This window comes from Alexandromys fortis, unplaced genomic scaffold, assembly GCF_014885135.2.
Source record: "Alexandromys fortis isolate MF-2015 unplaced genomic scaffold, M_Fortis_MF-2015_v1.1 scaffold_245, whole genome shotgun sequence".
In the NCBI taxonomy this organism is placed as follows: domain Eukaryota; kingdom Metazoa; phylum Chordata; class Mammalia; order Rodentia; family Cricetidae; genus Alexandromys; species Alexandromys fortis.
Window position 1 is genome coordinate 108,187 of NW_026068139.1, and position 8,961 is coordinate 117,147.

Below are 8,961 nucleotides of genomic sequence, written 5' to 3' on the forward strand. Positions count from 1 at the left end.
TGTAGATAGATAGATATGTAGGTAGATAGATGTGTAGATAGATGGGTGGATGATAGATATAAACAAATATACACACGATGCAGTATAACATATAGAAAAGAGAACAAGAAAGGATTGGATTTAGGTAATAAACATAAGTAATGAAAGATGATATAGAGCTAATTGCTTTCTATTTCTAGCTCTGTCTTGGACTTCTTATTTTTTGCAAGTGGACAGTGTATAAAATATATTTGATAGTAAAACTACAAAACCCAACATGAAGCTCCACAGCTTCTGCTCCGAATGGCTATCCTAGCAGATGCTCATTGAGTTGTATAGTCTTTGGGTCTGGTTAATTTTGGTGTGAGATCCTTTTTTTCAATTTTCAAAATAAATAATTTTATTCTTTAAGTAGTGTTTATTTTAAATAATAAAGTTTGAAATAAACACACACACACATTAAATGGAGTTATGTCACATAGAGTGATAATGTTTACCACAAGACTATCTAACAAAAACCTCAGTGCTAGGCCGAGAAAAATCTTCTTTTTAGTATCGATCAGTGGAATCCAAGAGATCCTCAAAGCAATATAAGTTTTTACCATTGCAGCTTGAAGGTAAGGCTTTATTGTTGAAGACAGCACCCACTTTGGACACAGGACTTGGAGAACTGAGCTAGAACTGGCCTGGAAGACTCACCTCTGAGGTCTAGCTTTCTCAGTATAGGAAGGTGCTATGCAAGCTGCCAAGGAAAAAAGCAACCAATCATCCTACCCAACTGAGAAGCCTGCCAACCACAACAATGACTGGCACGGCAAGATGTCCCTGGTGGTGCAATAGCGACACTTTTTTTTATTTATTTATTAAAGATTTCTGTCTCTTCCCCACCGCCGCCTCCCCGCCCCCCCAAATCAAGTCCCCCTCCCTCGTCAGCCCAAAGAGCAATCAGGGTTCTCTGCCCTGTGGGAAGTCCAAGGACCACCCAATAGCGACACTTTCATCTCTGGGATAGTCAACGGATGTCTAATTAGACTTAAATCCCATTCAATAGGAGGGAATTCACACATGGTACTGTAAACCTAGCCAGCTACCATGGCCAGAGAGGTCATAGGCCCTAGAAGAAAACCCACTTCTTCACTTTCTTAAACCAATATGGTTTCTGTCTTCTAAACACTTATCCTTATACCCTCCTTAAAGCTTCTTCTCGAAACAAAAGGGTTCTATCCCAGAGATTCATAGCTGGTCTGTAGAGAGTAAGCAATTGTGGCTGCCCGACTCCAAATGGTACATCCACACTGCGGCTCCTACACCTGAGACCCAGGGAAAATCCCCAAAGGATCAGAGGACCAGTAACGTCTGCTGTGAAATAAAGAAGAGGTCATGGATTTGAGAGAGAGTGTAGGGCATGGCACCTGGGAGGACTTGGAGGGGCAGGTGGAAGGGTAGACATAATGTAAGTAAATTACTCATAAAAATTAAAAATTTCCTTCCACAATTTTATACATAGAGAACATAACACACACTTTGCTAATAATGTCCTCATTATCCTCTTAAGCTCCTGCCAAACTCCTTCCCACTAGGTCCCCTCTTACTCTCTTGTCTTCATTCATTCATTCATTCATTCATTCATCAATCATTCCTTTTATAGCACACTGACTTTTCTTGGGTTGAGAGGTATTTACTAGACCAGTGGTTACATCATCGATGAATATGACTTTCCGTTCCCTTAGCAACCATTGACTACCTAAAGCTCCTTAGTGGGATGTTGATGAAACCATAATCTTTTTTTCTTTTTTTTTTTTTAGAACAATTTAGATTCATAGCAAACTTTAAGAGAAGGTAGAGTGCAGCCCCATATCTCCTGAGCCCTCACAGGCCTCCTTGATGATCAGCACACCGGCATTGTCCATGTATGACAACTGTTGAGACACACACACACACAAACGTGCACACACATACATACACACACGTGCACACACGCATGAACACACACGTGCACACACGCATACATACACACATGTGCACACACACATACACACACGTGCACACACGCATGTACACACACAAGTACACACCCACATGGGGTGGGGTGGGAGGGTGCATAGTTCACATGACCTGTTTATCTTTTGGTTTTTATCACCCCATTCTCTCCTGAGTGCTCTAAAAATGCTTTTTTAAAGCCAATTATAGCCTTCTTTCCTTCATAGTAAAGAGAAGGCTGAAATTTGTTTTATTAGTCCATTGGCCTTGGGCTTTTTATATTTTATAGACAAAACTGCAACAAATCAGCATATGTGTTTAGAAAGAGATCATGAGGTAAACCCAGACGCCAGACCAATGTCTAAAGGGTGAAGGTGTAATTTTATTAGATTTCCAAATAACAATTTCCTTGTGCATGCCCTTCATTGAAGTAAGACAATTTCCCTGAAGCCTTCTGGTAGGAAGATAAGAGCCTCAAATGTTAAAAACAAAAACAAAAAGCCACAACCCACCTGCTAGAGAATTTCAGCATCCTTCCTTTGCATTGGTCATGGAATTCATTGGCAGGTGCGATGTTGAAACATGAATAGAGCCCACGGCCAGCCCTCCCCCTACTGCTAAAAAGCAGCATACAGGGTAGAAACGGAAGGATTTACTGCCCTCCCTTGGGGCTCCGGGGCTATTCTGCAGAGGCTGGGACCAGATCCTTCACACAGGCTTGTAGGTGCCATTGTAGCGGAAAGGAGGCGGCCTCAAGCAGTCTCTGTCCTCAGGAACCCAGCGCTGGACATGGTTGTGGCCTTTGTTCCGGGGCCACACTATCACAGTGTCTCTAGATGCCAGGGACGGGTCTTCTGGGAAGAAGTTGAAGGGCCGGATCAAGAAACCCACAGAGTTCCCAGGTGTGGCTGTGTTGGGGATGTCCTCTGAGTGGGGGATGTGCAGGAAGCCCACTGTCACCCAGGCCACCAAATCCTATGGGCGAGACAAAGGTTTCAGAGGGTAGGGCAGTGCTGAGTACCAGCCATCTGAGGGCAGTTTGCCTTGTGTCTTGAAAGAAGCCTCTATAAACTTCCTGAGATGTTCTCAGTCCCATCAGAGAGGCGGATGAGTCTATCATGACCCTATCTTACCATGTACTAGAAAAATCACACATCTAGGACCACAGGACCTGAGGTGGGCAGGGGTGGGGATGGGGTCAGTACCTCCTCTTCAATGTTCTCATTGTTCTGAAGGAACTCCTCAAAGACCACAGGGGGATCCCAGGGGTCATTCTGGTTGTAGAGGCTGCTGCTGTAGCGCTCGGACTCCCGATACTTTGTCACAGCCAGGGGGTACCTGCAGAGACAAGAAGTCAGGTGGCTCTAGGGACTAATACTGCCTTTGAGCCCTTCCAGGGAACATCTTCAGGGTCAAAGAGGGGCAAGTTGTTGCTTCTACAGAATGACTATCTATCTTCTGGGAGTCTTCAAGAATGTCCAGCAGTACGCAAGGGTCAGGAGCCCTGTGAGCACCACCCTCATCCCTCCCTCCCCAAGAGCAAGAGAAGGCATGCCCACAAACACACAGACTCAGAGCCTGGAGGACAGAGGCACAATCAGGCACACATAGTCACTGAAGGGAGCCCCTGGCTGTCCCTGGGTCTCCTCACCTGGCCCAAGTGACAGCCCTCTCCTCCGGACAGCCTGGTGGCAGCACCTGCTCAGCCATAGAGTGGATCTGCAGGCGGTAGCTACGCTTGTGGTCCCAACAGTTCTTTTGAGGGCTGCTAAAGAGCAGGTATTTGGGCAGAGTCTGGCCAAAGCGGAATGAAGCCTGGCGCTCCCAGGAGTACTGGGTCTGCTCGAGTGTGGGTTGGACCACGAAGTGACTTGGGCTCCAGGGATTGGTGATGTTTTCCAGCTTTGTCTTCAGTGTCTGGAAGCTGTTCTTGGTGCCTGGGAGCAAGAGAGGAGATAGAGGGTGAGACTCAAATATTGGAAGGGAAACCTCACTGTTCATACCCCGACTACACCCAGAGCCAGCAGGAGAAGATGCAGAGCCGAGGGCAGGCACTGGTCCAGTGGCGGGGCACCAAGGCGGTGGCAATGACAAGGAAGATGAAACCAGAGGAGTGAGAGGTCAGGCCACAGGCCAGTCATGGCATGGGGTGCATGCACAGGATATCCTTTAGAACGTTTTCTGTGCTCTAAACCTTGGTGTGGGACAGCCATGTTTGTACAGCACTGTCAGGATACTATGGATCAGAGTTCAAGTGGGGCCAAACAGGTAGAAGCTATTCACCTGATCTCAGTGGCCTTGCTCTGCTCTCAAATCCGGTATCAGGTGTCACATCCCTGCCACTCTTCTGTGGAGCCATCATTTATCCACGAAACCCACTGAGCAGTCCCAGATGGCCCTGAGCCCAATTTCAAAGCACTAGGCTGTGGAATCTGTAACCCGCCTGGACACTCACCCCTTCCTCAGTCCATGTATACCAACCTACTCAGCCCAAGACAAGGACAGATGCACACCCCACATACAGGGTAACCCTAGGATACCGTTCACTGTCTCCATTTGTCAGGGACCCATGGTGCTTTATATTGCTAGGAAGCAGACAGAAAGAATAACCCTAATGTGACTGAGAAGCTCAACCCATCCCCGTGGAGTGAGTCTGTGAGTGAGAAGCAGCCAAGAGATTGAGAGAGCCTGGTAGTGAGTCCTACCTGCCACATCCAGGTCAACACGGTAGTGCACGAGGTGGGTGTGGATGTTGCCAAGCAGGTGGGTTTGTAAGCGAGTGCCATGGCGCAGCCCCTCTGGGGTGTAGAAGGTGGCATGGACATAGCCAGTGGCGTGCATCTTGGTCTCCATGACACCGTTAGGGTAGAAGATGAAATCCCAGATATAATCATAATTGTAGACTGTCGATGTTGTCCGAAGCACCAGCGCATACCCCTTCAAACCCGCATAGAAGTTGAAGCCCCCTTTAAAGTTTGAGTTAAAGTGGCGCCTAAGTGGCACCCCTGTGGGCATCTCAAAGAGGCAGAGAGCATGTGGATAACGGACAGGGCCATCACTGTCATAATAGTGGAAGGCGTCCAGGAAAGTAGCAGTCTCCGGACAGTCAATGCCAGGGGCCAACTCATGAGTGACACTGCCCAGGCCCCAGCCAACATCTATATATTTAGTCTGCATGCCTGCAGGTGTGTGTCCTCCATACAGGGCCACAGCCTCTTGCACACTGACCTCGTAGGCGATACGCTCACCCCCAAAGAGCACATTAAAGATCTGCAGCCCAGAAGAGGTTCTGAGCCGGTAAGAGAAGCTCCAGCCTCCATAGATCACTGTGTGGCCCTCCAGCTTGTACCGGGGGCCATTGGGCTGAACAATGTGAGGGCCAGAGACGTTGATGGGCATGGGAAACTCCCCTCGGTGCTTGTAGGAAGAGAAGAGTGGGGGCTGCTCTGTGCCCTCAGGCAGTGGGTCCCCGAGGACCACCGTGTCCACTTTTCCATCTGCATATTTCTGAGCCAGTTCCTGTGGGCTGTTGTAAAACTTCCCATTATACCAGAGCTTCTCTACTCTCCAGTCCTGGTCATCTGTGCTCCCATGATCCACAAGGATCTCCAGACCCGTGGGGTGCAGGAAGTAACCTTCTACATAGCGCTGCACAATAAGCCAGCTTCTGCGCTGACCAGACTCCACACCACGGGGGGCCACATCAGTAAAAGTCAAGCACCGGGCATCACAGTCCAGGAATGAGAAGCCAGTGGTGTCGAGGAAAAACTGATGCAGAGGTGTGATGGCTCTCCTCAGCATGTGGAAGAGGAGGTCGTACTCTGCCGCAGAGATGGGTCTGGAAGACCAGGACAGATGGTGCCCTGGCCTGGGGGAGAGTTCTCGAATGTAGTATGGCAATGGCAGGGGCCCCACAGCAAATTCAGTGATGTTGGGGTGCTCCTGGGCACCGAAGAAGATGATGGCCCTGGCTTCCCGAACAGGGCTTTTCCCTCCTTTATCCAGAAAGTTCAGCACATGCTTCTTCTTGGGAAGTAGCAGCTCAATGAGAAACACTGAGTTCTTGGCCATGGTCACTTTCTTGGATGGCTGGAGCCCCAGCTCCATCCTGTTCCTCAGGAAGCTGTGCACAGCCTTTATCTCCTGGGCACTCAGGTCTGCAAATACCCCAGCTTTGTCATGAGGAGTGTTCAGGGCAGATTCTGTGCCTGCCATCTGTAGCACCAATAGGGCAGCTCCCCAGGTGAAGACGCGGCTCATTTTTGTTAGCTTCATGGCACTGGAACACAGCAGAAGGGAGGAGACGACTTTAGTATTACCCTTTCTCAATGGAGCACCTCACAGCACCTTGTCCCTCAGCCCTGTCACTTCCCTACCTACTAGCTCCCTCCTGTCAATCAAACTGAAGGCAGAGATCGGGTCTCTGGGTCCCCACTCGTGGTTCCGAATGCGTTGCATGCATACGCTGATTTCTCCTCTCTTCTGTTACCTCTTAGAGTAGCACGGACTTTCTTGTCTACACACATCTCCTGCAGTTTTTTTTAAATTTTTTTTTTTCTTTTTTGGTTTTTCGAGACAGGGTTTCTCTGTAGCTTTGGTGCCGGTCCCGGAACTAGCTCTTGTAGACCAGGCTGGCCTTGAACTCCCAGAGATCCTCCTGCCTCTGCCTCCCAAGTGTTGGGATTAAAGGCGTGCACCACCACTGCCCAGGCCGGCAGTTTATTTCAAAAGAGGAACATTTTCCTCAGCCAGGGACATGAGCCACAGCAACCCAAGAACTGAACCTCAAACATCACACAGACTTGGTGGAACAGATGGTTATACTCATTGCAAAACAACTGCCTTTTATGAAATTGTTCATGTGTGTGTGTGTGTGTTTGTATCAGGGTAAGGCTTTGTGTGTGCATGTGCTATGTATTTAAGCATGTGTAGGGGAGAAGTCAACTTCAAGTGTCTTTTTTTTTTTGGTAAGGCAAATTCCCTGATTTTTACCTGGAAATCATCATTTCATGAGACTTCCTGTAGCGACATTTCATTTGTATTTTAATAAATAAAGCTTGCCTGAAGATTAGAGAGTAAAACAGCCCCACTGATCAGCCATGCTTAACAGGCAGTGGTGGCACACACCTTCAATCCCAGTAGCCACACTAGTTTACCATAGAAACCAGGTGGTGGTGGTGCACGACTTTGATCCCAGCACTAGAGATGAATATAAGACGGGAGGAGACAGCTCTCACACACAATCTCATTCTGAGATTCCTGGAGGCAGGATCACCATTTCTGACTGAAATAGAGGTAAGATCCAGTGGCTGGATGTTTTGCTTTTCTAACCTTCAGGTTGAACCCCAATATCTGTCTCTGGGTTTTTATTAATCGTGCTACAGCTTGCCACCAAGCAAGCTTCAGGAATGTCCTGTCTCTGCCTTCTTGGCATTGGGATCACAAGCATGTGACATCACTCCTGGAATTTCAAGTGTGTTATGGGGATCAAACTCAGGTTCCTGCCCTTGTAGGGCAAATCCTATCATCTCCCCAACAATAAAACCCCCTGTAGGGGCCACCTTTTGAAACTCAGTATAGATGTTGAAAGTGGGTTCAAGTCCTGGTAAATGACATCGTCTTGACCATATTGCTTACGGTATCCATGGTCTCAACTGTGAACTGGAAGTGACAACATCATCATGCTCCACTCTAGACTTGTCCAAAAAAAAAAAAAGCAAATCAGATGTGAAGTAATGAATTTGGAACAAAGCTGGTCTTGCGGGAACACCTGGAGTGCTAGCTGAACACCTGGAGGGCTTGCTAACCTGTTTCTTTAACTGACCCCTGATGATGCAGTCTGCACACAGCACACTGTGGGTGGTAAGCTCTGCAGACTATGTGGGGGAGCATAGGGACAGCCAGGTCCACCTTCTCTGGCCCCTCATTGTAGAGAGGGGATAGAGATAGGACCTTCCTTTTCCTCTTCCTTTTTCTAACCCTGTCCCCAAGCCATCAGGAAGTATTTTGTATGTTCTCAGGGGAGGGTCTCTGGGATGCTAGGATTCTTAAGTGTCTATCTCTCTGAACTCCCTTGTACCTGGAGTGAGGTTGTCTGTCAGGCCCTGCTGTGTTCAGAGTTCCCAGGAGGACCTCTGCCCCGGCACATATGTTAGCTTCTGTCATTGTCACGAGCTCTGATTTTCCAGATCCTAACCTGACCTCAATACTGCTGGGCCTCAGTGGAACCTCCTCCCAGTGACATTTCTCAATACAAGAGCTGCTTTATGTCTGTCACCAACAGCAGAAGGTTCAGGCAGACCCTGGAGTCCTACTCAGACATTCCACTGGTCTTCTGACTGGACTGCTCAATCCCAGACTTCAGTTTTGAGAGTGTTTTAGCTTCATAGCTACCTTGGGCAGGAAGTGTAGAGCACTGTCCCATGTCCCCTGCCACTTCCCCCAGCCTCCTGTGCTATCAGCACCCACCAGCACGTTCCATGTGTAACAACCGAGCCACAGGGACAATTGATTCATTAATACCCAGAGCAGATGGTACATCCAGAGGATCCTGACAGGTGTAATGATGGGCACCCGCCACCACGGTATCAGGCAAGAGTCTCACTGCCCCCCCCCCACTCCCCCAATTCTCCAAGCTCTCCTCATTCCTCCCTTTCTGCAGTCCACCCTCTACCAACCACTGATCTTCTACTGTCTCTCTGGAAGGTGGGGCTGGAATCCTAATGGAGGCATTGTGTGCTCCTAGTGTTTTCCACGCCCTTTATGGCCAGTCTCCCTCTTTACAATTTATCACCAATCTGTTTTTGCTTTAGCCAGTAGGAAGGAGATGCAGAAGACGTTTATGGTTCTCTCTTCTGAAGCCAAAGGGTATGAGAGAGGGACCTGCCGCAGACTCATAGAGGCAAAGGAAAACTTGGCAGCCTTTGACCCTCCTAACTTCAAATGAGAGGACTGCCAGCCTCTTGCAAGCCACCCTCTTTTTTTTTTTTTTTTTTTTTTTTT

The 8,961-nt window shown here is 48.3% G+C and overlaps 1 protein-coding gene across 2 annotated transcripts in view; it reads right to left on the minus strand.

Annotated features, from left to right (window-relative positions):
• Nucleotides 1-2,322: 2,322 nt before the first annotated feature.
• The window catches only part of LOC126491174 (amiloride-sensitive amine oxidase [copper-containing]), an 8,232-nt gene continuing 1,593 nt past the window's right edge, over nucleotides 2,323-8,961 (minus strand). For both annotated transcript variants that reach the window (XM_050126622.1, XM_050126620.1), the window contains exons 2-5: nucleotides 4,665-6,238; nucleotides 3,611-3,896; nucleotides 3,165-3,297; nucleotides 2,323-2,934 (exon numbers count right to left, since the gene is read on the minus strand). In XM_050126622.1, coding sequence (XP_049982579.1) covers nucleotides 2,668-2,934; nucleotides 3,165-3,297; nucleotides 3,611-3,896; nucleotides 4,665-6,238 — 2,260 coding nt within the window. In that variant the 3' untranslated portion in view covers nucleotides 2,323-2,667. The remainder of the gene's footprint in view (nucleotides 2,935-3,164; nucleotides 3,298-3,610; nucleotides 3,897-4,664; nucleotides 6,239-8,961) is intronic.